We start from the raw sequence: 27,965 nt of genomic DNA on the forward strand, positions 1-27,965 counted from the left end.
TTTCTGAGTGGAGCAGAGCTAAAAGGAAATTGATAACTCTTGGATATCAAGCCACAGCAGTAGAAATTGAAAGTCTACTCATACAGCCAGTAGACAAGGTACATGAGAGTAAGTCCTTGTATTTCACTGTCAGCATGCCTCAAAACCCAGCCTAGATTAGTCACCTCCTGGAGGGTCACTGCTCCGCTTCAGTCACTGAGTTCACTGCTGGGACTGCCATGAATGACATTACATGGTGGCATTTGTTCCAAGAGGACGTTTGTCTTCTAAGAACTGGATAAAGACCACTGATTTCACATAGGTCAGCAAGCAACTATCAAAATATTAGTGACTAGAAGTCCTTACCAACTTTTGCCTGCTTTGAACTGGTGACACAGAAGTGATGGGAAAGACTCCATCTTCCATTAGTAGTCCCTAAGCTACCCATTAGATGGTCCTTGACCTGTTATCCAGTCACCCCATCCCATTCCCACGCTGCGTGAGTGAATGAGCATTTTTGCTTAGAGAAATGTTGCAATTCTCGGGAATTTAAATCTAAATTTTCACAGTGCAGATTATCTGTACAATTCACACCGACTTCATCTGGTAATGATTAGCTAAAATGCTTTGTAACTCAAAAGAGACTTGTTACTTTCGGGGAAAAATACACTGTCTCTGAAACACAAAGCAAACACAAAAGCTGCTTCCAAGACAATTGTGGACAGTGTCTGTTTCAGAAATAGGAATATGAAGCACACTGTTCAGGAAGACTATGGTACAGCCTCACAATTCAAATATAAAAACAAGTAACTTCAAAGGTAAGTAAAAATCTATTCTGTATCTTTTACTACTAATAATGACTCAATTGTGGAGAAGACTTCATGGGGGACACTTTCCATGAAATGAAGGTGGTTTAACCCTGTTTTACATAGCACCTAACATTTTCAAGCAAAAATATACAAAACTTTTAGGCAAAAAACCACATGAAATTGCTTTTACTTTCCTGATATTTAATTATTTTTGTCCATTTAAATATCAATATATTACTACTTCTGCATCACCTGTTATGCTTACTAGAACTTATTAGAGACATCTCTGAACAAAGAGGAGTTCTGCACATGTCAAAGCAGTTCATTACTGCTTTGAAGCAACATTACAGACAGGACAGTTTCTACAACCTACCCTATCAAGCCTCATCCGCACTAGGCAAGGGAAGAAATACTTCAATGTCCGTGAATGTTACATTTTAAATAAGGCCTGAGAAGAAAGCACCAGCTGTATAAAACTATATAAGCACTATCAATTTCTGACTCTTATAAAATTACTCAGCTGATATACAGCAGGAGTTTACAACAGCACACTGTACTGCAATAATCTAATGGTTCAAGTTGCACCAGTATAAATCCACGTTAGTTATGCAGTTCATTTACAAAGGCTAATCCTACCACCTACCTATCTCCACTGTGGTAGAGGGATGCTCATTTTCCCGTAGACAGATAAATCTTTCTAGTCTGATATGGCATCTGTAGTATTCAGCAGACACTATTAAAGCCAAACCAAGTTTTACAGAAATATTCCTATGAATGTCTGCTCCACAAGGGCTCTTTCGTTCCTCCTCCCAGCCATTCAGAGGAGGAATTAAGTGTTCCAAGTCTTTCTCCCATCTCAAACCATGGAACAATCTGTGCATCAACCAAAATAAGGAACAAAGTCAGCAAATCCTTCAACAGCTTCCTTCCTGCCTACCCTGGTTCTTCAAGTAGATGGACTGGCAATGAAAAAACAATCCAAACACTCCACACGGTTACGGTGTAAAACGAAGACTTTTTTGCCACATTACAGTGTTCTTCTGTAAGCAATCCCATTTTCGGCCCCCCCATGAGGTTCCCTTCCTATTTTCCATAAGACACAGAGGAAGATCTAAAGATTTCTACTACACACACCATGACTTCCCTCTCTAAAACTTAAAAGGAGTTAAAGTGGTCATGGCTGATTCACCTCAGCTGCTTGGAAAGGCTAGAAGAACAGCTACTTTCTCCTAGGCCAGCAGCAAGAGCTGAAACGCATTCTGATCATCACCCTACATCTGTACATGCTCAAACCCAAACAACTACTTTGAAAATAAATATATATACATAATCAAATACTGCATTTTGATATTATTTTACTATAAACAAGATAATAAACTGCTATAAAATAGCAACTACTTTAAATTTCTTAGTGTAGTGGCCTTTTTTTCCCTCCACAACACAATAAATGAATTATGTGCTGCCATTTTGCAAAAATTCTTATAAGTTTAAGGGAATCATTTAAATATTTCTCCCATAGCAAAACCAATGGAGGAAAAAAAAAAAAAAGTCTCTTTAGATTTGATGTATCTTCTCAGCTTAATTAACACAAGCTTTTCCTGCTTTAATTTGCACTTAAGAAGCGGGAACTTTACTCTATTTGCTAATTAATACATTTTCAAGCTGTTTTCTTGAAACAGATGACAGTCTATCACACTAGGAAACCCAAACTTCTATAGTTACCTCGAATTACGTAATTGTCCAAAGCCTCTTCCATTCTTTTCAGTGCTTCAGCTCTATTAGAGCCATAGGTAATCAACTAAAAAGAAAAAATATTTTAAGTTACCTAGAAAGCAGATAATTGTTTGTCTCTAGATTCTAAATAGCACTGAAAATAAAAATGGTTTGTAAAACTGCAGTCACAAAATATTTCTCACACATTACTGCATCTGTGCTTCAGAGGGTCTCTAAAACATCAAAAGAAAACTAAAATCTCTTAACTCATTCAAGGAAAGAATGCAAACCACTTTTCCTTTATAGAACTTAAAGCATCAAAACAAGCTCTCTCTTTTTCTTTAGGTGCAATGAAAATTAGAACAGAAGTTCAATATCTAGTTGACTCTCCTGACTTCTAATGCCCAACCGAATTCTGCTTTTGACAATTGTACTCTGACTACAATGTCATATTTTTATTTTACTGATATACTACTGGTGAAAAACAACTAATACTAGGAGAAGCTATCAACCATTTCCTCCTCTGCTTCTTTTGGGATACAGAATTATTGACATTTTAGTTCTGGCTAGGTTACATTAAAAAAGATAAACTGGCAGTAACTAAGTCTGAAAGTAATGGCTTCTGTTTAAATAGAATCCTTTTAATAATCAGAAACTGCAAGACAACTACAGTGTCAAAAGATTTTTAAAAATTGTTTAAAAGTGACGCTAAATTTCCTCTACTACACATCTTCCTTGATCTCTTTCATATTCCCTTGAGGTATGTTATGCCTACCACCTTTTAAAATACAAATTTACCAGTCCTTTAATATAATCTCCTTCCTTTAAAAGATCTGTGTATAAAATTAGCGGTTTATACCTATAGAATATTGAAATGTAATCAACTCACTTTTGAGATCATAGGATCATAATAAATGCTAATATCACTTCCTTGTTGTATGCCGCTGTCAACACGTACCTTCAAAAAACAAGAAACAAAAATAACTATATATTGTAAGATATATAATAACGTAAAATCAGATCTACCTGGCTGGCTAAAATATAACATCGATTAAGCTTATCACATACAGGTTTTCCCCTTGAAGAACTAGAATAATTACTTTTTTTCAGAGAAGCTGAGAGGGGGGAAGGGGAGCTTTTTTCTCCATCGGGAAAAACACCTGCAAGTTACTCTCTCCTTTAAAAGAAACCCAACTGTAATCCAGTTGATAGTCAAAATTCTCCTTTGTTCTCCTAGAACGCACAATAAACACATTAAATTCGATCTAACAATTTCGGTTGTGTTACACACTCTAAACTGCAACCCTGAACATATCCAATTCCGATTTAATCCCTGTAATAAAATACAGTTGTAATTATTCTTCTGACTGACACCTGGCATGAAGGATGCCCCTTATAATCACACCCCTTCTGCATCTACACATAATCACATCGCCCATGTTCTGCTACAGCCCTTTCAAGGGCTCCAGTAGGAATACAAGTAGGGAGCATTCAGCAGGAACTACGGAGCTCTGCTTATCAGCTCCATAGGAATACTAATCCTGTGGTTTTCATGTCTGTAACACTTTCCTGCTTTGCCTCGCCCTCTCAACTGTAAAACATTTTTTTTCTGTTGCTGCTGTTCCCCTGAGGCTTTAATGTTTACACAGCTTTTTCCATGGCTTTGCTTTGTAAGGACACAGCCCCAATTAAAGCTCTGATTCTGCAATATTTATGGAAAAAAATAACACGAGTTCAAAAATTTCTTTTGAAGAGGCTGATTGCTGTTAACCAGCCAACAAGTTAGTTAGTGTATTGCTGATTCTTGTTTTCATCTCTCAGTTTGATTTCATCACTGTAGCAATGAGGTTAGCCATATAAAACTTTTCAAATGAGCAATTTCTGAGGAATAAATATTTATTAAATTACTGCTTTTGAGTGCTGGAATCTGAAATATTTTTTAAAAACTAATCAAAATAACTCCAGAGTGATAAACGCACTCTGAGGATCATAAGGATGAAGGGCTCTAATCAAAGCTGTTGAAGCAGCAGGGCTTCAACATACTGCATTGTAAAAGGGGGTGGGAAAGAGAGTCCTGGAATCTCACTTAAATCTTCACCTGTGAGAAGGAACCTTTGTAATAAACAGCAGCTCATCTGTCTGCAGCAAGGCAGAAAAAGGTCAACACAACGGCTGTTAGGCCTTTAATATTTTAATTTAGGCAATTATCAAGGGACCACATGTAGAACCTCTTGTCTACAGAATCCACATGAGGGCATGGTGATGACTTTATTATCCAAATGACATAAAAAGATACCCTAGCAAGTAGACTCACTCTTCAGTAAGAAACACTGACCAGTTTTTATCATGCAATATTCTTTTATTTAAAGAAGCATATACTTATTCATCTATTTTTATTGATATAGATCTACTTAGATATCTATATATTTTCTTCTATACTTATGTTTATGTGTATACCATATTTATGCATATGTAAAGGTACTGGCACTTCTGTAGCATTTTTATCACACCTTATCTGAATGTGCTTTATCCATGCTTACTCAGGCCCCCCACTCTGGGTACATTTAGTATTAACTACTGATGAGAAGGTAGCACAGACATGTCACAGAAGAAATGCAATGTATTTCCCAGCTCCTGTTGCATCTGCTAAACCATCCTTCTGCCCAGGATGTCTGCCTATATATAAAGTCAATGCATACATTCTCACATTCAAGTTGTAAAAGAAAAAAAAATTACCTACTCAATCACAGATAAATCTCTTTTTTTGTAGTATACAAAAAATACATATATAAGATGTGAAGGTATGACATACATACTCCACACATACTTGAATTATATCATGCTTTTATCTCCAAAGTAGCACCTATAATGTGATTACACACAAGTGTTCATAAGTGCCGTACATACACATACATGTGCATGCAAGTACTTACACATGTGTACCATATTTTAACAGAGAAAAGAAATAGCATATGAAAGAAGCACAAATCAGACGCAGCGTAAGCAGTTTAGTCAAACCTTGAAGTTAGTCTAAGGCTTCTGAGGCTACTGACTATGTGCTCCACCTGCTCTGTGGTTCTCTTGATCCACAACATACATACCTACAATTATACAATTTATACTTTTTCTTAAATAAGATATCTTGAAAAATTACAGTGAGGACTGAAAATTCTTTTAAAGCTACAGCATAATTTCCTTAAAAAAAATTCTCTGGAGTCTTCTATAGAAGTTTAATTTTCATAAAATAAACTGAAGATTACTAAAAAAATTACAGCAGAAAAGAAATACATTTACAACCTTCAATTCTCTCTGTGATGCTTATGTTTTCAGAGCCTAGTAACAGTAGGTGATTTTATAAACTATATGGTGTGACAGAACTTAATGAATATTGGATAAAAAAAACTAATTCAATAGATACCCACTATAAAGTGCTTAACTTGATAAATAACAGCAATACTTATTAGACCTCCAGCACTTACTTCAGTTTAACATATTTCTTTTCTTTTACTCGGTATTTAAATATCAAAGAAAGGCTATGGCTTTCTTTTGCAGCAGAAATATCCTACAGATTGCTGTACTACAGCCCTCAAAGCTTCTATTATTGTTGCACTATTAAAACCATTATAGAATCATAGAATAGTTAAAAGTTGGAAGGGACCTTAAAGATCATCTAGTTCCAACCCCCCGCCATGGGCCCCATCCAACCTGGCCTTGAACACCTCCAGGGATGGGGCAGCCACAACTTCCCTGGGCAACCTGTGCCAGTGCCTCACCACTCTTCCTTATGTCTAGTTTTTTATTTATCAGAATCTGAGTTTTCTCTAAGAGTTCTTAAAAGACCAGACTGCTCATCGTACCAGCAAAGAGCAACGCTGGAGCTCTTCAAATACAGCAGTAGAGTTGCTATGTTGTGGAAAAGCATTGCATATGAGTGTTCACTACCATAACATGGACTTTCGTTTTTACCCATCTTAAGCGTCATTACAAAAGATTTGATGTTAATAAAACTGATATTTGAGTACCATGTTCTAAGAAAATTACAGACTACATGATACAAAACCAGCCAATATATTCCTGCCTATGGCTAAGAAAAAAACTCTCACATATCCATACACAGGAGCTCCACCGGCACAAGCAGCTGACACAGAGGCAAAGGTTGACAATCAGAAGTAATGTGAGACACACGAGAAATTAATTGGAAATGCATTTGGCAATACACTACTCATAAGCCAAACTAGCTGTGATGCACTGCAAGCCTCCACCAATTTTTTTTAAACCAACTTGTTGACAATTCCACAATCAAAAATGCAGAAAACAAACACTGTGCCACAATGGGACTGTAACGCTGAACTTTTTTTAGTCATATTAATTCTGTTCATAGTGGCATGACATTCTCAGGAGAGAAATTAGTTTCACAGTGGCAGAAAATACATATTAAGACACCAAACCATGAGTGTCTACGTAAAAATAGCTGTTCTATTTTTAATACAGCAATAGAAGTGAAGAGAGACAGCAGCGTAGACACTCTATATGAGCTCCTCAAACCATTGCTCCGAAGCCTCCAGCGTAATTAAAATTTCTTTCTTCGGTACCACGATGGACCACGTGAAGCGATCAGGCATCTCCCACCCTTCATTTTCAATTCACCTCTCCCCCTAAGCACAACTCCCAGCCCACCCTGTCTACCTGACAAGTGACAGCCCTATCTGATTAAATGCTTGCAAGGGAGGGGACTCACAGGCCTCCATGACAGGCCAAAAGTGATCACCATGGAGATACATAATTACAGCTGTCAACACGTCTACTGTCCTGCTGGCATCAATTTGATTGCTCCCAGCAATAATGATAGACAAAGCTTAGTGTGCACTCTCCTGCACCCAATCACTTTATCTATTCCGTGGTCCATTTAGCTGACATGCAACATTCACACAAGCAAATAACAGCAGTAAGCAGAACATTTAAGGCATTTTAATTGTTTTTTCTTTGTATGGATGGCTCACAAGCGCAAATGTTATTACATAAAACTCCTGCTGCAGCATTAATTGAAGAAAGATTTGGTGGGACTAAGACTGTAGGGGGTATAGTTTGTCCATTATCACTTGTACTTTCAACAGGTCTCACGTTCGGAAAATTGCAAATTGCAAAAACTTGCAAGGGCAAAATGTTTGACATCCTGTTAGCTATAACAACATGGTGAAAACTTCTAACAATCACTGGAGTATTCATTATAAATTCTTATTAAATATACTCTTTGTTTCGTTAAAAAAAAAAAGTTTAGATACATCCAATGATACCTTTTTCCCTCATTTCCTCTTTAAGATCACATAATGCCTTTTAGATCTTCACAATTTTTTTCTGCTTTCAGGCTTTGAACACAGCATGAAGCCTTAAAGACCAGAAAGGGTCAGGTCCCTTTGGAAAGTACACAGGCAAAAACAATTTAAGAAGCGAAATAAATCATATATCCAATAACATCTCCACATTTAAGATTCCTCCTGTAATCTTTCACTATTTTCCCAGCAAGCAATCAGACTGAATAATCGTATTCACAGATGGTACAGCCTTGTCATTCCACTAAGTGACACAGTGTCAAGAATATGTGCGCTTATGACTTGGACTACCTTCATTTTACAGAAAGGAGGTGTCCCTGCTCTGTATACGCAGCAGAAAATGCTGTTTGTTAAACAGCTGTTCCGTATAGTTAAGCTGTATCCTGAAACGTGTAATAATTGCTGTAACAGATTTCCTCTTTAAAGTCTACAAAGCTACGCAGAAAGCACTGGCAGTCCGTCACCGGCATTCCCAGTTCTGTGTGCTTAAAGAGCTGACTCAACATTTCACCGTCCTTTCCAACCACCACAGTATTTAATAGTAAAGTTGTTTGAAATACTTAAGCTGAAAGTTATAGAACATAACAAAATATTTCAACATCTAACGGCTTTCTGTTACACACAATGTGAATGTTTCAAACCCAGGTTGGAACTGTACATTTTTAAGCGGTTTTTCAACTTGCTCAAATAAGTATTGCCATGCTCTGTGCCCCTCCCCAGCAAAAAGCTGGAAAAAAGGCCCATTTCACAAAGCTGCTGAGTACTTATAGTTTCCGACTATAAAAGAAACACTCAGCACTTATGAAAACCAGAACCAAGTTACTTACACTTGGCAAGTGCAACGGTTCCTGATACTGAGACAGTCTTCCAATGGACGGCAGGCCAAAAGATTTGTAGGGGTCCTGAAATAAAATTCAACAAGAGAAAGCGTTAAGCTTTTACAGATGAGAAGATAATATTAGAAAGCTTGAAGCCTAAAAGAAACCACTGCTGGAATAACTTTGTTTTCTTCCCCAGAATTACTTGTGGTGAAGTACACTTCTCTCTCCACCTATCCCTGCTACTCCACAAAAAGAAATGGAAGTACATAAATTCTCTTGCATCGCATTCAAAAAGCAGGAAAATTGCTCCACACATAGCTACAGTACGCCACCAAAATATATAAAGATGACATTCTCATTTGGTACATCGTGCCTTGGAAGAAGGATGGGAAAATATTCAGAAGGGGGAGTTGAGAACAGTATATGGAAAAAAACTTTCAGAGATAAAAAGGGCAGTTAGAAATTCAATTATCTTAAGAAATGAATCTGACCTTTGGAAATCTCTGGCATAACGCAATACCAATATAGACTTAACAAAAAATATATGGCCTACAGACTAGCCAAATTCATGGCAAAACAGTTGGATGTATTACTTACAAATCTGAGCAAATTAAGTCGAACAAATAAAAAAGCCCAAGCATCAGTTACTCCAGGTTAAAGCCTATTCATTCTCAGACAAGCTTCCATGCCAACCACAGGACAAATATTTATTCTTTATCAAAGTAACTCATATAACTTGTAATCATTAAAGCACGTCGAAGATTATGTGTATGTCATGAACAGAAGGAAAAAAATAACATCAAGTGAGATGCCCCGGGATACAAATCTCACAATAGTCAAGCAAGGGGGAAAAGACATGTCAAGGTGTTGAATCATTTTTGAAAAGCCTAACAGTTACCTAAAATACCCTAAAAGAAAGTGAAGAAAACTAAGCATCATTTTTCATTAACAAATCTTGATTTTCATATATCAAAAATGACAGCAAAAAGATGTTATCTTGAAATGTCCTGAACATGCTTGGAAATGGGGTTTATACTTTAGTTAGCTTTTTTAAGGCGAGATAGTCATACTATAGTTATAAAGTCATTGCCTTGGAGTGCACGGTTTCAGAAGAGATAACTTGCTTTTTCAGCAATCTATTAAAGTATTTTCATACAACAAGAAAAATTCTCTAGGCCACTGCATTTCAACTGTTGTTTCAAGCCAAGAGCCAAGTAGACAAGTAAAGAAACCTGGAAATGCTAGTTAACCGTAGCAAATGACGCCAGCACTGCATCATTAAATGTGACCAGAGCATTATCCTTAGAAATAAAGTTCTCTCTTTAACCTCCTTTAATTTTGATTTTCATAAAAAACGTAAGTTCAAATATGTACTGTCTTTTGAATTACAAAATGAAAATTCTATAATTCTACAAAACTTCATTAACCATTTGTTTTACAAACTCTAAATTGTGACTTTCATATGATAGTCCTTGACTTCACCTTGGCATCTATCCACACCTGGGTATTATTACTCTGTGACTCAACCACCTACCCTCCTCCCCATTACCACTCATTTACCTCAGCATAAACTCGACATTCAACCGCCCAGCCGTTGATGGGAATATCAGCCTGTTTGTGCCTCAGAGGGTAACCCTTAGCAACACGGATCATTTCTTGGACTAAGTCCAGGCCGGTAATGCATTCTGTGACGGGATGTTCAACCTGCAAGGTCAAGAACTGTCAGTCAGTAGGTAACAAAAACAACAAAAAAACCCACCCCACTCTCCATAAACAAACACAGATAAACAAGACATCAGACCAGCCAAAAACCAGAAAAAGATTACATTCCCATCTTGATCTCTTTCCCCAAAAAAAAATTCTACTTGAAGAACTCCAGCAACCACCATCTTTGCACTGAAAACAATTAGCAGATTACATTAACTAGGAGCAGCATACAAAAGGAAAACTATGGAGGAGACCTATGAGGGTTTCAGGGTTTGTAGGAGAGAGGTTTTTGGTCCATTTATTTTACAAATCCAAATGCACCTGGTGACGCGGAGGCAATTTTCTTGTTCTCAAGCTTTTACCCCACTCGATTTTGTTTTGAGAAGACTCACACTGTAGCCATAAATGTATTTTAACTGAAAAATCTCAAAGTAGCTGATAATCAACCCATTCTGCTACACTTAACATGGCACATGCAGGAGCCGCTTACAATTTTCCATAGAACTAGCCTACTCTAAATCTCACCCATTCGCCTGCTTTCACTAACCTGTCCTGACAAGCAACCAGATTAGCGTAATCTTGCATCAGCGCAGTGTAGCAGAAATGAGCAGATGGATCCTTCAATTTTTTTTCCCCCCTCCTCCAGACTTATCTGTTTAGTGCTTAGCATGCACAATAGCTGGGCTGGACCAGCAGAGTCACTCTGCGCTCTCAGCAAATTGCTGCTAACGGCTTTGGATGATGCTGCCATGGGAATACCCGTCGTTCACACTAACCCCAGCATGTGCGTACAAGCATGCACACATGTGCACACATATGCACATACACACGTTTTTCCTTGAAGCAGGGATATAAATGGACTCATTTATTAATTTTAAAAAAATCCTTTAACGAGGCACAGTACAGTAAAAAAGTACCCACAGACAGGTGAGATGTATCACATCGATGGAGTTAAGAGTCGGGCACACTAAAAGCATGTTCTTCACACAGAGATAGCTGTAAGACTTTCCATATAGAAATTATGACAGAACTGCTATTTTTATTATAAGGTGTTTGCGTTCCAAGGGCCAAAATGTCTTAAAAAAACACATAATAGTTTCTCTATTGTGAGATGTCATACTACGTACATTTTGTGACACAGGAAAAGGTCAGTGACCAAACCACTTGTCTTTCTTCCTTCAACCACCCCAGTATTAAGGAAAATATTTAGTCATTATAATAATCTTGCAGCTTATCAGAACAAGAAGATGCTTCGGTCTTTAAGAAAAAAAAAAAAAGCTTTGTAAAAATAAACAGATGGCATCCATAATTAGCCCTCTGTGTGCTGTGAGTTTGTGTAGAGTTTCAACAACATTTTAAGACGTTTTGACATAATTTTAATGACAAATCATCACTGAAACAAGCACCTATTCTTTGAAGGATAAAAGTGACATTGAAATGGGAATCTGATTATACAGTTTAAGGATTTTCCTTTGGGATTCAATCTTTATTCTACCTAACACATGATATTCTCCAGCACATCAAGCTTAATAACAGTATTTGGAAAAACTATGAAACATCTCAATGTCCACCCTGCAGTGCTAAATTGAAGCAATTCAATTTCTATTAAGATCTGAAGTTTCTATTAAAACTCCCTAAGTTTTAATAGAAAGTTACTTATCACACATTCATATTTGGATAACAGAACTCCTCTTATTTTGGAATTTGAGCTTTAAAAAGTTACCCTCAGGTTTAGAACATGTTTGGAATTCTAATGTTCCGGATAACTAAACTACAATATTTCCTTTTTTTCCCCAAAAATATATTTGCATTATTTAGTTAAACTGTCATTTTTCTTGGATTGCAATTGGCATTCCAAATTCAATTGCTTCATTTTTGTTTTCCGCTTTATTGTTGATGATCAAAATAGGATGGAATGTTTCTGGAAAGAAAAATATTTTTGTTGTTTGGTTCTTACAACTCACAAACATTTACTTAAGCCATTCTTCAATACAGATCTTTGACTTGGTCAATATTTTCTTGGGTTTCTTCAAAATACTCCCTTTGTGTCAGCACACAAAACAGCATTCAGAAAATACAAGGAGGAAAACTTTTTGAGGGCTTTTGGGGGGTGGGAAGAGGTTGTTCTACTGTCTTTTACAACTGTGCTTCAAGTAATGGTGTTAGGAACAACAAAGACAGCACCAATCATATAACTAAGTTTAGTATCAAATGCATTTTAAATGCATTTTACTATACATTAAGACCATCATATCACCAAAACACCGAAGAGTTTTAACTTTGAAATCCTAGTCACCTTCTTTGTAATGTTAACTTTTCACAGCTCAAACTGCTTTCCTTTTAGCATCTGCAGTTTTCCGAGGGGAGGTGCAGGAAGGAATCAGTATTTTTAGCATTATATGGAATATGTTCCAGCGTACAGTACAAAAGGACATTAACAAAGCAGTAATGCCATATCCTGGTTCAACAAGCACCCTGCAACGAGGTTCTGGAGGTGCAAGAACCCACCCACAGAGAGATACATGCAGGACTTGAAATTAAAGCTCTAATCTTCTATGAAGCAAAGAAGGATAGAGATAGAAGTGAAGAAATTAGACCTCTCTTCCCCCTGCCCTCCCAAAAAAAGAAAACACAGGCATCCTCATTCCTTATGAAAGCTCTAGAATAACTGTCACAGCTATTTGACTACAGTAATTGTTGTATTTATTTTGAAACCACTATATTAAAAGCTAGGCTTTAAAAGTTTTTCTTTTTTTTTATTTTTTCAGTCTTCTACTTCAGGCATCACTCCTATTTTGCCTGCCTTTTGTATTTTGTTCTATCAGAGTTAGGCTACACCTCTCCATCAAGAGCCTTAGCATCTATCAAATGGCAAGTCAAGTCAAGGACTAAATTTTTCAATAAATGAATGCAATTATGCTCACAAACGGAGCTGAATCACACTCAATTGATCAACTCTTCCAGCTCTGGGCCATACTGAGATTTTGTAGTCAGATCCAAGATCTTGCCAGTGAAGCCCTTGTCAATCAGGCAAGAGCCAACGGTGGTATGGTTATATGACAGTGGGTAAATTCACACATTATCTCTGTCTTTAACATAAGGGGCAAAACCAGACATGTTTGCAGTAAGCAGTCTACAGACTGTAGCCATATCAGGGCACCCATATCTTATTCTCCACAGGATAAGCAGAAAAATTGATCAGTGAGAACTCTCAATTATTAACTGCCAAAAGCATGACCTTTGCTCCCAGCTCCTTTACTTATACCAAGTCTAGTCATAAACAATTTGTTAAAAATCATTTCAATGCATGTATACAATACATATCTCCTTTAAAAAGTCTTACTCCCCATTTTCTGTAATATACACACAACTCTTGGCCAGAAAAAGGCTATTTCTGTCCACGAAGCATAGCTGTTATGGCCAACAACTTCCATACAAGTTGTAAAGGGAAAGTGCTTCCCCCTCATACTGGATGTGCTCTTCTTCAGACACCTCACAGCAATCAGCTTCCCTGCACCCATGACAAGTGTATTTCCTTCCGTAACCTCTTTCAGTTTACACAGCAAGTGACACTGGTGGCAAAGCCTGTGAGAAAATAACAGCTAAGACCTAGTCAAGCCGGTAGAAAAGAGCCAAGGGAACCGGCCAACATCACCGTCCAGTGAGCGTCCATCCCCAGAACAGTTCAAAGAGGCAGCTAACTTTTGTCCTGTTCTGTGACTGTCAACGGTCTTAAAGCTTTATCGTACTGGGCCTCATCCACAGCCACAAAAACAGTCATGCAATTTTTATGATCAATTGGAGCGAAGAGTTAATCTGGCAATGACTGCTCCCCCCTTATATTTAGGGGAACTAATTTCAGGGCACATTTGTCTCAAGACCTTTAAGGTACTCAGATCTAATAGCAAACACTTCTGAGTACTCTCACAGATCGCTCTCTTGCCCCTGTGTGCATAGGGCATCAAGTTACTCACACGCCAGTAGGAGCATTCAAGAAGACCACAGAGTCCAAGAAAATCTATATTTCAGTAGACTTAAAACTACAGCCTGTGTCACCCCTGCTACTGTTAAGTCCCTAGTTGGTGTCATATACTCCTTTAACATTCAGATAAATAATCTCAAAACTAACTTTCAATATACACCTCAGTTTCCAGGAAACATGATTCACCTGGAATCCTATGGGCTTTTCTGCAGCAGCCAAATCCAGTATCAACTGACTCAAACCCAGCAACTTATAGATACTCCTCAGCCCCCTTTATTTCAGTAAGCCTGGTTTCTATTTCAGAGAACTGAACAGCAACAGAGGTGCACACATGTTCTGCTCTTCAGGCATGTGAGCTTCGTGACTGTATCTACAAGCAGGAGCAATCTAGGGTCACATCATCTTCCTGCAAAATAGCTCATAACGTCCACATATGCAGGGTTTGGGGGCACATAGTAAAAAACAGCTTTTCAGAAAGGCTGCTGGAAAACAGACAATGTTCAGATTAATGTACAGAATGAAAACACACAGAAATACACAACAGGCAATCTCCTACACTGTCCTTTTCTATAGGCATACTACGTAATGAGCTTCTGTTTATTTTCCAATTTATTAGTATGTAATTGAAGAATGGAGTGCAACCAGATCTACAATAATTTCCATAAACTAAGATGCTCAGGTAGACTTCTTTTATTGCTTCCTAAATAAGATGTTGCAGAAATAAAAACTATTGCATAGACATTTGGTACCAACTAATTTTTTAGTAACAGCAAATAATAACTTTGAAAAATATTTAATCTGTTTCCTCATAGGAAGTTCTCCCAATAATCATTGATGGAGCTTTGTCAATTTTTCTTTGCGAGGATTTCTTTATTATACTGGACAGATATGGGTAAGAATTCACTTACACAGCCTATAAATACTGAATCTGTCTTCTCTGTGTTTTAAACAAACAGCACACACTTCATATCAACAAGTTATTTAGCTCACACTTTCAAAATAACTTTCTCAATTAACATTCTGCACTTCAAAAACAACCCCAAAAATCTCCCTATTCAGTAATTAGACGCAATTTCCTTTCACCAACGTACTCCAGATAAGAAAATAAAGAAACTTGCACCCACAAAACCCACACTTTTTGTCCTAAAAATACAATTCCTGCTTTCACTATATTTAGTAGCACTCTTAAAGCCCTCTCAGAGTACTTCATTCAAGGTGGCTCTGGTCACACTGCAGCCATTCTTGGGTTTTCTTTACATCAAATTCAAAGTAAAGAAACTAATGTACCCTTTGAAGAATGATCTTTTGTTTCTTTACTTATTAAAATGGAGAGAAGCCTCCTTTTTCTCTACTTTTTTAAATAGTATTCTATGATAGTTATGTGGCAATGTTGTCTCTAAGATATCACTCCATGCCCTGGCAGCACTGTTAATGGCATCTTTCAGATTCAATGACTTACACAAACAATGTCGTTCTCTTCTGTCAACAACAATTAGCAATGCTTTTCTGTAGTTCTTTTGGGAAGCCTGAAAAGCAGACAACCACTAGCTACATAATGGAAGTTGCATTAGGAGGCAAGAATGTGGCAAAAATCTGGTTAACTGTTGTCGGCTGACCCTCTTGTGTGAAGAAGTGTTGTTTGGTAGGAAAATCACCTTTTCTTTAGGTTCTAAAAATGGCCGTGAACAGCTGGTATAAACTGTGTGCAGAATGGATTCTGGTGGGCTTAGGGGATTGGTAATGGGATAAGAGACCTTTCACCTTTAGGTCAGTAGTTCAAATTCAGCCCAGGTTAGCAGCAATTGAAAGTCTTTACCATCTGACACTGTTCGTTAGCCTATTTAAAATGACTGAAGCAAAGTGTCACAGTAAAACAAGATTCCAGTATTAAGAAATATGAAGAGTCTCAGCAAACAGCAGAAACAGTCGCTTGAGGCTTTACTTTGAAATCCCGCCATTCAGACTTTGTAGAAAATCTACTCCCCTGACTCCTGACAGCCCCTTTCACTGCTCCCAGACTCCTGCCCACCTATCACAATTCATCCTCCAGGCACTTACATGCACTCAGACAACAAAACCACCGCTTGCAGTCCCATGGGTCTGCTACGGATACCAAAGTCACTACCTCTCTGTAGTTTTAGCTGGCAATCCAGGCTCAGCTCATCACTTGGCTGTTTATATTTTGCTGCTACTGTTTATACAGTGCAGCTGCAGTATTCTCCAGCTCTTCTTCATTGAGTAAACATGTAGCAGGTGCTGCCTCACGATGTACAACAGAATACAGATATCATTAAAAGACTGTTTGAACTAGGAGTTAGTTACAAGCAGTGGAGCTGCAGAGACAAGCACCAACAGGATTTCTACACACTTCTAGGCATTTCTTAGCCATGCTTTTTATACCTTCGTGAGCGGACAAACACGAACAGAAAGGCTGAAAGCGACACGGTACATATAAAAATTCTCCCTTTGCCTTTTACGCTGGGCACAGCCCATTCTGTACAAAGGCAAAAGCTCTGCAACACTACATTTTCCAGAGGTCAATGAAATTTGATGAAAACTTGGAAAGCCATGAACAAAAATCACTGGGTAATGTTTTATGGGTGTGTGGAAGTTGATCCTAAGGCACAAGACAAAAGTAAATAAAGTTACTTTAAAAGAACTTCACAAAACTTACACAAAATAAAAACTCTCACTACAATTAAATATAAGATAGAAACATGCAGATATGATATTTGCTTTCAATAAACCTCTTATAAACACATCAGCAGAGTATTCTGCAAAATTAACTTCTATTCTCTAAAAAGATATGACAAAAATATAGAAAAACATGAAGCAAAAACATACTGCTATTCAAATTACCATATTTCTTACGTCCACCATGCTGAATGCAGTCCATACAAATGATCCTTTCATTCAGATTATTCTAAGCAAATTTGGTCATGTTTTGAGGAGGAAGGGAGTGCTCACTTGTTATTTAAATTGCATGATGTGTGAAGGAAGCAGTAGGTTAGGAGCAGAGCTGAGACACAGATGTACAAGCTGTATGCAGGGTAAATACTTTCTTCACACTGCACGCGGCACTTGCCTCAGTTCTCCTCAAGCCGACTAGAGACGTTTCTCATTTCCAGGCACTACAAACTTCTAGATTATGTGATATTTCCCTTTTGCTGTCACCAGTCGATTCACATGTAAGAAGCGTAGCCACACTGCACATGCACACATTAACAGATATTCTTTATTTACAAACAGTAGACTCTTTAGTATTCATATAGAGTCAAAGAGGTACATTTCCAGTCTTCCAGTGAAAAGCAGAAGATTGCTTCCTGGTGAAAGCCAACATTTGTGGTAGTAGCGTGATAAGGAGATTTTGACACAATTTGGAAGTTAAAAAGCCTATCAATGTAATGGGTTAGAAACCTTTTATTTATTTCAAAGCTCTTGTTTAGCTACTTTGGACTATGACTGCCTTTGAGCAGGCTGATGACAGCTACATAACACAAAGCGCATTGCAGGGTGAGCAGCTATTAGCTATTAACAATCAGATATTCAACATCTGGTCTGTCTCAACAGTCCTAACAGCAGTAGTTGCCTGAAAACCACTCCAAAAGAGCCCCAAATAATAACATACAGAAGTTGTCTTGTATCTGCTACAGCAGACATTTCTATGGTTTCTTGTGAAAAGCAAGAATAACTAGTTTTGCTATGCAATTATCCAATCTCCTATCTCATACTTATCAGCTAGACTACATGGCAGATAAAGAGATACAGTAAAAAGTACACTGCCAACAGCAATGAATAAATCATTCTAGTCGAATCACTTGGAGAGAGTCAAACATCTGTAACAGATTTGTGTAGCATACAAGAGACACAATGGAGCTGATTCACCAACTTTTTTCACTTTCCAACCTCGTATTGTATTGCAGCAACACTTAACACAAAAATTAAATAAAATATAAACTTCCTTTAAGGTGCTACTTATATTTTTTTTACAGAACTATATAGCAGAAAAGGTATATTCCCAAAGAGTTCTCCTAAAAGTCAGCCAAGTAATATTCTGAAGTCTCTATCCAAAGTAAAATCGCTACAGTAATCTGATTAGAGATTGCTGAAAGGTCAAAATAGACACAAGAAATTGCATCATTTAGTATACACGTCCTGATGATGCTGACACATAGCTGTGTCTCTAATGCACACTGACAAAGACTTTAGGAGCACCACTTATCAATCAAATGTCCATCATTTAAGAAAGTTCTTCCAACTGAGGAGCATTCAGCAAAAACAGAGCAGCTGAGCCTGTTAGCTGCTGTTTGCAGTTAGGAGATGCAAAAGGAAAAGGCTGAAGCAATACAGGGAAATCTGGAGACTCCCCTGGTTCTGAAGTCAAATCTGGACAAACTTCATTAGAATTTCTAAGTTTGGCTCTTAATAGAAGGGAGCAAGAACAAGATGTTAGTTACATAACCATTAGCTGAAGAGAAAGTAAAGTTTGAGACCTGGGAGAAGTGACAAATCATTTGGGTAAGCCTGAGGAAGAATCAGAGAAAATCACTACTCTCCAGCCTCAAGCTGAAATGCTAATTAAAGACAATACACAGTCAGCACAGAGGAATTAGAGAATAACTACACAAGTACTGTAATTTAAGATCAGTAAATTTAAGAGTTGGAAAGAATGAGTCTACTATTATAGGGGACTGTCAAACTGCTTAGGCTATATTTCAAAAGGAGCCTTTAAAGTCCTTTAAGATGGAATTGTGAAAGCTTTCTTAATGCCTACATAGATACCTCTGCAATTCAGCAAGTTTGAGGTTTGGTAATTTGAACATTTACCACTATGCATTACGGGGGAAGACACTCCAATACAGCAAAGATAACATCTTAAAAAACAAATTGCTCCAAAGATAATCCATTACTATGTCCATTTAGGGACTGAAATACTACAGCAAGGAAGTATTTTTGAACTTCTGGTGGGTTATGCAGAAAACCATAAATTCATTTTCTTCTATGTTAAAAAGAAGGTGGAAAGTCACTAAAAAGCATTCTCTCAAATACTACAAGACTTGGAAAAATGTGAAGGATAAGACCAGAGAGACAGAAATTCTTCATTGTATTTTAATGAACTATACACTGCTACTAACCACCACTCTAACTGAATCTGAGGTAGATCAGACTGTGCCTAGCAAACTCCTGGAAAAGCATCTGAAGTATAACTGTTACAACTAATTCCAAAAACACTGCTGCCCTGCAAGGCAAGGCAAATTTTACCAGCAGTCTTCCCCTGACACGAGGTCAGACTGCAACACTCTCACAGTCCCTTCGTACCACAAATCCTGTCTCACTTCTTTACTCGAAGCATAAGTTTACCCAGCTATCATATAAAGTCATGCAAAGAGCTTAGAAACACGAAGCTCTCTCTATGCGCTGTCACTGCATACGTGCACAAGCGGCTGGCAGGAGACAGCCGCAGCAAAATGAAATTAAAACAGAATAACAAGTTAATCACTATTGCTTGACTCCCCATTTCAGTCTTTCTGACATTATTTAACAAAGTGAGAAAAAAGAGGATAAGGATGATAAGTTCAACTTTCTTCCTGTCTTTGAGAATGATATCCAGATATTAAGTTATGTGCCTGTATTCTCAGACTTTGGCCAGAAACGCATTGTAACAGTCAAATAAGAGGTAGAGGGGTTTTCCAGGAAACACTGTTTGTCCATTCATTTGCATTGTACATTGCAACATCTACTACTGACTGCTTAGAATCATCATAGAATCACAGAATCACTAGGTTGGAAAAGACCTTTGAGATCATCAAAGCCCAACTGTGCCTGTCTACTACTAAATCACATCCCTAAGCAAACAGAAATTGTTACAAAAATCCTGCGCTACATCAGGATGCTTTTTACAGTTATATTGCAGTCACGATTTCAATCCCACACAGATTGCTACAGTTTTTACTGCCCATATACACCTATAGCGTAAATCACCCTCCCAGAGAAACTCAGCAAGCCATCAAAGTATAAAAAAATATAAAAGAAACTTCAGGGACCAGTGGGGAAAAGCATCAGAGCACAGTGACTAGCCACGTACTGTGAACTCACAGTGGCACTTAACAGTGACCTCTTGCAAGGTCTTTAGGTCAAGTGTAACAAAGAGCAAAAGCTCCTTGAGTGCTCTGCAAGGACTCACTGCTGCAAAGTCTTGTGTATGCAGGCTTATTTAAGTGAGCAGATCTTCAGTAGGAAGTGCTCACATGCATCAAGTCAGTTATGTGAAAGCCTTAGCAGGAGCAGACCCCCACGTATGGAAGTTCTGTTTTTTTAAATAACACTTTTCTGAATCTGTAGAGCTGTTTTTCTTACCTGAAGTCTAGTATTCATTTCCAAGAAGTAGAAATTCTTACTGGAGTCCACAAGGAATTCTACTGTTCCAGCAGAGGAATATTTTACTGCTTTGGCAAGAGCTACTGCTTGTTCTCCCATTGCTCTTCGAGTTTCAGGGTCTAGAAAAGTGCTACAATACAGAAACAATGCCTTTCTTTAGTTAAAAATAATAATAATTAAATCCTTTAATCTTCTGTTAGAACTATCAGCAAAAGAGGACAGCATTAATTAAGTTACAAAAACATGTCAGGACTGTCAAGTGTATGCCTTTACATTTATATTGCTCCTAAACAGCTGTAACTGCATGCATTGCAATTACTGTTAACATACAGAAAATTCAGGATAAATAACAGTACTCTCTAAAATATAAAATAACAGAACACAACTTTTTTAGAACACTGAGATCTATAATAATGCAAGTTAAATGAAAATAAATACATACAAATCCATTGTATTTCAGAAAGCATATCAATTTGCAAAAAAATTGTAACTAAAAAAACTTTCAATGAGAACGTGAATGCCATAATACAAGACAGGAGATCTAAGTGGAATTTGTTTTCTGACTCTGAATTAAAACAGCATGGCGGTTTCATTGATACTCTGTGCAACAAAGAAGTTGTGGAAATCAATGAAGTATTTATTTGTAACAACTTATGTGAGTTAGATTGCACTGAAGAAAATTTGCACATTCATAGTATTTAAAACACCATCAACAATACTGTGACTTAAATCTTCATATCTTGCATTTCCTCTCTCAGCTTTACTTGCAAGGTGAAAACCAGTTATCCATCTTTGTTAATTATAATTCCTTCCTTTCCACAGGTCACACTCAAGAGCACCTAAAGAGCAGCTTATCTACCACCTTGGTAGGCACTGTTAACACTGCCCAAATGCCAAGCCTTATTCTAAGAGAGCAACGTGCCATTTCCACTAGTCCAGTGTTTCAGAAGACTCAAAGATACATATTCTGCTTGTTACTTTCCTCTGTACCGCCAATTCAAATTTAGATTAAGTATAGACACTTAATTTAGGGCTAGATAAATTTCTATGGCTTTCCATCAAAGCTGTGATACTGGTTGCCCCTCACCCTGTGTCACACACCAAGGGAGACAGAGTAGGACCCAAAACTGCATTTAAACGTTTAGCTTATTACCTATTAAGTTACAATTCTAAGTCAAGAATATAAGCTTAAGTCTAGACCAATACTAACACCCTATAAGGGTTTGTGAGGGACTATACGACCTGTCTGGAGTTCAGTGAAAAAGTCTGTTCAGATGTTTCCAAGAGGTTGTTGCAGGCAAAGTCTTTGCAGATGCTCTGGTGCTCAGAGGGATTCAATCCATGAGGTTATGTTGACGTCGGCAGGGGTCTCAGACCAGCTGAGAGGGAGCTCCAATTATGAACCCGCTTCCCTCATTCTCTTATAGTCCCTTCGTATCAGTCGGCCCAGCTCCTTATCTTTTTTACCTTTGGCCAGTGGCGCTGCTGGTAAGGGATATGGTGGGTTGCTTTGGCCCCCCTGCCAGTGCAAACTCTACCAAAGTGTAAGGATCAAAAAAAACTCCACGGTCATACATCAAGCCATCTCCAACATACAAAAACTCACCATTTCCACATCCATAAGTCACTCAAGTACAACCTATATTGTTTTCTATTCATGAATCTTATTTATACTTCTGTTTTCATGATCACCTCTCATTCTTTGTTCTGTGGCCATGGCATAACTCTGCATACCCGCGTTGATTATGCGGGAGGGGGTGACCAGGGTCCAGTTTGGTCACCCTGATAGGCAAATGAGTAGTGGAGACATAACGGCTAGCTCATTCTCCCCAACTCATCCTTGCCGCACACATGGGCTTTGATGTGGCCACTGATGTGGAGTGGCCACCAGACCTTCATCTCGCTCCTTTCCACCCCATAGCTCAGCAAAGCAGCAGCCCTCAAGGAGGGGAGGGATGTGTCACCCTGACACACTGACCTTCAATGGAAGACACCATGTAGCAGTTCATCTTATATGAGCTTATAAATATGCTTATTATACTTGTGTTGACTTACATTAGGCACATAACTCAGATACCACTTTTAAATGCTTTAAGGAAACAGGAAGTCATTTCTACCTTACCTTTAAGTTACTGTTTGAAAAGAAAATACCAAATGTTGTGTATTTCTTGAGGTGTCCTCAACAGTGGGTCCTAATTCTGCAAAGGAGCAATCAGGAACCTCTACGTATCTGAAGTGGCCGCAACAGGGTAAGTGAAGCTCCATCTGGGGCCCAGGACTGCACTTAGAAGCCAGTGCTGGGACAGGACTTATACTTCAGTACTTACTACAGGGTTTTTCACTAAGACCTGAACTCACAGAACAGCTAGAGGCTTCTGCCACAACAAACCATATTCGATATGATACAAAAAGTGAGGAAATACCTAGGCAAACTGTGAGACAGTGGCACCCTTTCCTTCACAGGAGTAAGTGCTACTTAGCACCTCAGTCCTTCCAGTACCCTCACAGGCACATTCTGATGGTCAGTAAGGCAGGCATTTTCAGAATTTAGGAAAAAATTACTTTCCTGGCAAACATCAGATCAACAGGAAAAGGAAGTCAAGTCTGAACCCAAGAAAGCTATCAGGTCCTACATGAGATCAAAGGCAAAAACAGATGTGGAAAACCATGTCATACCTATCAAATATAAGCATTGGTAACATAAAATGTTTCATAGTAGTTCCTATTTTGAATCAACATGAAGACAGAATCATAGACTCATTGAGGCTGGAAAATACCTCCAAGATCATCCAGACCAACCATCAGTCAAAAACCACCATGCCTACTAAACCATGTCCCGAAGTGCCATGTCTATGCGTTTTCTGAATACCCACAGGAAGAGACTCCACCACCTTCCTAGGCAGCCTGTTCCAATGCTTGACCACTTTGGGTAAAGAATTTTTTCCCAATATCCAATCTAAACCTCCTCTGTTGAAACTAGAAGCCATTTCCTTTCATCCTATCACTTATTACTTGAGAGAAGAGATCAGCACCCACCTCGCTACAACCTCCTTTCATTACACAATACATTACACAAAATCAACAACCTATAATTCAGTTTGAGGTTTCTGCAGGGCTTTGATCATGAAAGGTCAATAAGCGGCTTATGAAGACCAGAACTTTTCAGTATTGGCTTCACACTCTATTTCTAGAATAACCATTGTTACTTCTCACATGGAGGAAAGACGGCTACTCCCCTTATTAAAGTGGAGTCTTCCCTATATTAGTTAAATGTAGGTCTGAGATCTCTCTGTTCACCCCCTGCTGTAGCCAAAGAATGGAACAGAGGTGTCGCACTGCTAAACCTGTTCTCTGCCACGTGGTTAAGCTTTACGCTCTAAAATGACTGGATCATCCCTGCAATCAGCTAGGTTAATTAAGCAGAGTTTTTCTGTTCTCCTCCGCTGCTTTACCTTTCATAGTTGTTTCTCCCTTCTTTAACAAGACACCTTTTACAAGTGAAATAACTCTTCCCCAATCTAATTAGGCATCACTCGAAAACGCAGCATTGTAAACCTGACTTCAAATCTTTTTTTCACATATATACCTGTTATGCTTTCAACCAAATAGCTCCTATGGCAGCATGAAGGCTTCAAAATAAAAAGGATTCACAAGATAAAAGTACCAAAGTAGGATCAGACTTGACATTTCACTCGTTAAGACCTTCTTCAAGCTATTGTGACATTGATCAAAGACAATAAAGGTGGCTTGTTCCATTGTTTCTACATCCAGACAGATGACCACACGGGCAAGACGTTACTTCTCCACTTCTAGAACACCAGATAATGTTTCCCAAAATACATCCATCATCTTCACTCACAAATAAGGCTGAGATTTTGAGGAGTACCGATAGTTACACTGTTAGTGGAAAATTACTGCTCTGCTTAGACCAAAAACAAAAATCTTAAAAAAGCAATCAGTAACATTCATTCTTCCACTACACTGGGAGAGAATAGTATCTTCATTTTCTACATGTCAAAGTCGGCATCCTTGCTCTTAGGAAACAGTCAGGCATACTGTTTGTTTAAAAGAATTACCTACCTATAAAAACCTTTCTCCTTTGAAATATACTATGTATATGTAAATAGTACATATGATATATGTACTACCACACCATGAGCACCATGCTAAAGCATTTGAGAATTCAAGAAGTCTTTATACACATGGTATGAATTTGGGGGTTTGTCCTATGCAGAGACAGGAGCTGGACTCGATGAACCTTGCGAGTTCCTTACAGCTCCTGACATTCTATGATAACACAGTTTTCCTCCCACATGTGAACTGTACCCACCTGTGAATCATGTCAGAACAGGCTCACTGTTTCTCTTTACCCTAAATCCTTAAGGATTTCTAGACAGAGTGATAGGAAATGTACAGTCTGACACCCACACATGCAGCGTAACTCTAAGGAAAGCTTCTAGAAGATAATCTAATTCAGTAATGTACATTTCTGCTGAGTTCTTGCCTATACACAGTCATTCAGATTGTTGGTGGCTTCAAGGAGCACCTTGGCAGTCAATCTGAAATACGGTCCTAAAGTACTTGGCATGATACTGAGATCTTTCAGAGAGAGCTTAGTGCCTGGAGAAAGAAGTTGTCATCTGTGCAGCTTCCAAGGACAGTAACATTCCTGAGAGAAGCTAGCAAAGGAACATGTAAAAAAGGTCACAAAGATAGCTTAATTGTTTCACCTGCATTCTAAAGCAGTCCCTTACTGGTTAAACAGTCTCCCCTTTACATCTCCTGTCTCTTAGATCTTTCTGTCACAGGCAGGAACAGAAAGAAGCGTTTTTGTCCTTTGAATTGAAACTGAAAGAACACCTTTTAGTTTAAAAAGACACCACAATACTAACATGTAGGATAGATAAGGTAATCTCAACTCTGAGTGTAGGTAGCTACAAAGAAAAAAAAACATAATAAACAAATTATTCCTGACTGAGATGGAACTCACAGAAATTTCAGGAAATTGTAGAGAGACTGTACTAAAAATCTTATTCTGAAAGTCTAGGATGCTAAGGTTTAACTCAAAGGACATGGATTCACTGCAAAAAGTAGGTGCAATAAAGAATAAGAAGGCAGCTACCAAGTTCCAAGGACTTGCTCACTGTGGATGCTAACACTGATCTTGGATGCTAGTACAGACTACAACGGCAGGGTGCTGTTCCATCATCACTCGTCCAAGAAAGACCTGAAGATGTAGAGAGAAGGCTTAACATTCAGTGTTCTGACGTTCACCATCATTTTGAGATATGATAGAGATCACACCTTGAACACCGTGTTTAGTTTTGGGCCCCTCACTCCAAGAAAGACCTTGAGGTGCTACAGCATGTGCAAATGAAGCTGGTGAAGAGTCCAGAGCACAATTCTAACAAGGAGCAGCTGAAAGAACTAGCCTTGTTTAGTCTGGAGAAAAGGAGACTCAGAGAAGACTTTATCACTCTAAAATTACCTTAAAGGAGGGTGTAGTGAGAGAGATGTTGATCTCCTCTCCTTAGTAACAAGCAACAGGACAAGAGGAAACAGTCTGAAATTGCACCAGGGGAGGTTTAGATTGGGTACTATGAAAAATTTCTTCATCAAAAGGGTTGTCAAGCATTGGAACAGGCCGCCCAGGGAAATGGTGGACTCACCATCCCTGAAGGTATTCAAAAGGCACGTACATGTGGCACTAAAGGACATGGTTTAGTGGTGGACTTGGAAGTGTTTAGAGTTGGACTCAATCTTAAAAAGTCCTTTCCAACCTAAATGATTCTATGATTAAAAATGGAGGATCATATATTTAATTCCTTTTACTACTCCAGCAAAGGATAACTCCTGGATGATCATGGTGAGTGCAAGGGCCTTTCCATGGCGCTTCTCTGTAACAACATTCCAAAACCCTAACTTTGGGCACCAAATAATATGGATAGTCAAGAGCCTCTGAATAGATAGATATTCCTTCACCCAAGCGGTGAGGCAAAAGTTAAAGTGCTTTAAAAAGCTTCTAACATGTTCTGAAATGGTTAGAAAGGACACCTACTCTCACTGATGTGAAGTTTAAGCGCACTTATTGAATAGGATGTCAGCTAGGACTCCTGTACATTTACTTCCCATTGATCCATTTACTTTAGACTGATCCTAAAGGATTAATGGATTTTCTGATAAGCTTATGGGCCTCGCTTTTCCACACAGGGAAGAATCCCTTAATTAATCACTCTAGCAGACAGCAAAATAAAATCACACCCTTGCATTTTTTCTTGTCAAGTACACTATCTCATAGCTACTGTCTCTGAAGATGAAACTCTGAAAGGAGTTCAGGCACAGGATGGACAAAAAAATCAACTACAGAACAGACTATTAAATGTTACTCATCTATTTAAATTTCAGCCTTCGTATTGAAAGGAGGAGCCAACCAGATCTTCAAAAGAGGTGTGAAGCTCAAAGGAAAGCAAATTACTGTAAATCACTGGAAGTTTTGCACAGCACTAATTTCACACAGCACTAAAAAACAGGCGATGATCAGATGTATCTTACTATTCGGCTTCCCAGAACAGAGTAAGACAATGGACTATGTTAGAAGGGTATTAGCAAAGATTGGTGATCCCTATTTGAAACTGAGGAACTGATCACAGCAAACATCAGCGCTCCCCTGAAAACTTAACCTCATCAGGGTGTGAACTAACGAGCTTTCTCTCTCTTTAAAAGAAAGACAGTTTGCTTGTTTGGTTTTTTACAAGAGACTGAACTGCCCTGGAAAAAATAGAGATTCAAACACAAAATAATCCCATAAAGATAAATTCAACACTTTAAGCTTTAAGAAAATCACAGAGATTATTCTCAAAGCCAAAAGGCCTTCAGCAATCAGCCTCTTAAACCTAGGAAAACACCTTCTCAGGAAAAAAGTAATTCAGAAGAGGCTTGAGAAGAGGCCAGAACCCTAAACTGTGGGTTTGATGAAGGGGGAGGGAAGCTTCAACCTATCCAGTACCTGCAAGAAAGCTGGGGAGGGACTTTTTACAAAGGCTTGTACTGACAGGACATGTGGGAATTGCTATAAACTGGAGAGGGGCAGATTTGGACTAGACATAAGAAGGAATTTCTTCACAATGAGGTGAGGCACTGGCACAGGTTGCTCAGGGAAGCTGTGGCTGCTCCATCCCTGGAGGTGTTAAAGGCAAGGCTGGATGGGGCCTTGGCCAGTCTGATCTACTGGGATGTGTCCCTGCCC

The 27,965-nt window shown here is 38.4% G+C and overlaps 1 protein-coding gene across 1 annotated transcript in view; it reads right to left on the bottom strand.

The window, feature by feature from the left end:
• Positions 1–27,965, bottom strand: part of PCCA (propionyl-CoA carboxylase subunit alpha) — a 289,809-nt gene that overhangs the window by 156,398 nt on the left and 105,446 nt on the right. Inside the window, exons 12-16 of the mRNA XM_054064867.1 lie at positions 20,699–20,849; positions 10,213–10,356; positions 8,659–8,733; positions 3,391–3,459; positions 2,511–2,586 (exon numbers count right to left, since the gene is read on the bottom strand). Coding sequence (XP_053920842.1) covers positions 2,511–2,586; positions 3,391–3,459; positions 8,659–8,733; positions 10,213–10,356; positions 20,699–20,849 — 515 coding nt within the window. The remainder of the gene's footprint in view (positions 1–2,510; positions 2,587–3,390; positions 3,460–8,658; positions 8,734–10,212; positions 10,357–20,698; positions 20,850–27,965) is intronic.

This window comes from Cuculus canorus, chromosome 1, assembly GCF_017976375.1.
Source record: "Cuculus canorus isolate bCucCan1 chromosome 1, bCucCan1.pri, whole genome shotgun sequence".
Lineage (NCBI taxonomy): Eukaryota > Metazoa > Chordata > Aves > Cuculiformes > Cuculidae > Cuculus > Cuculus canorus.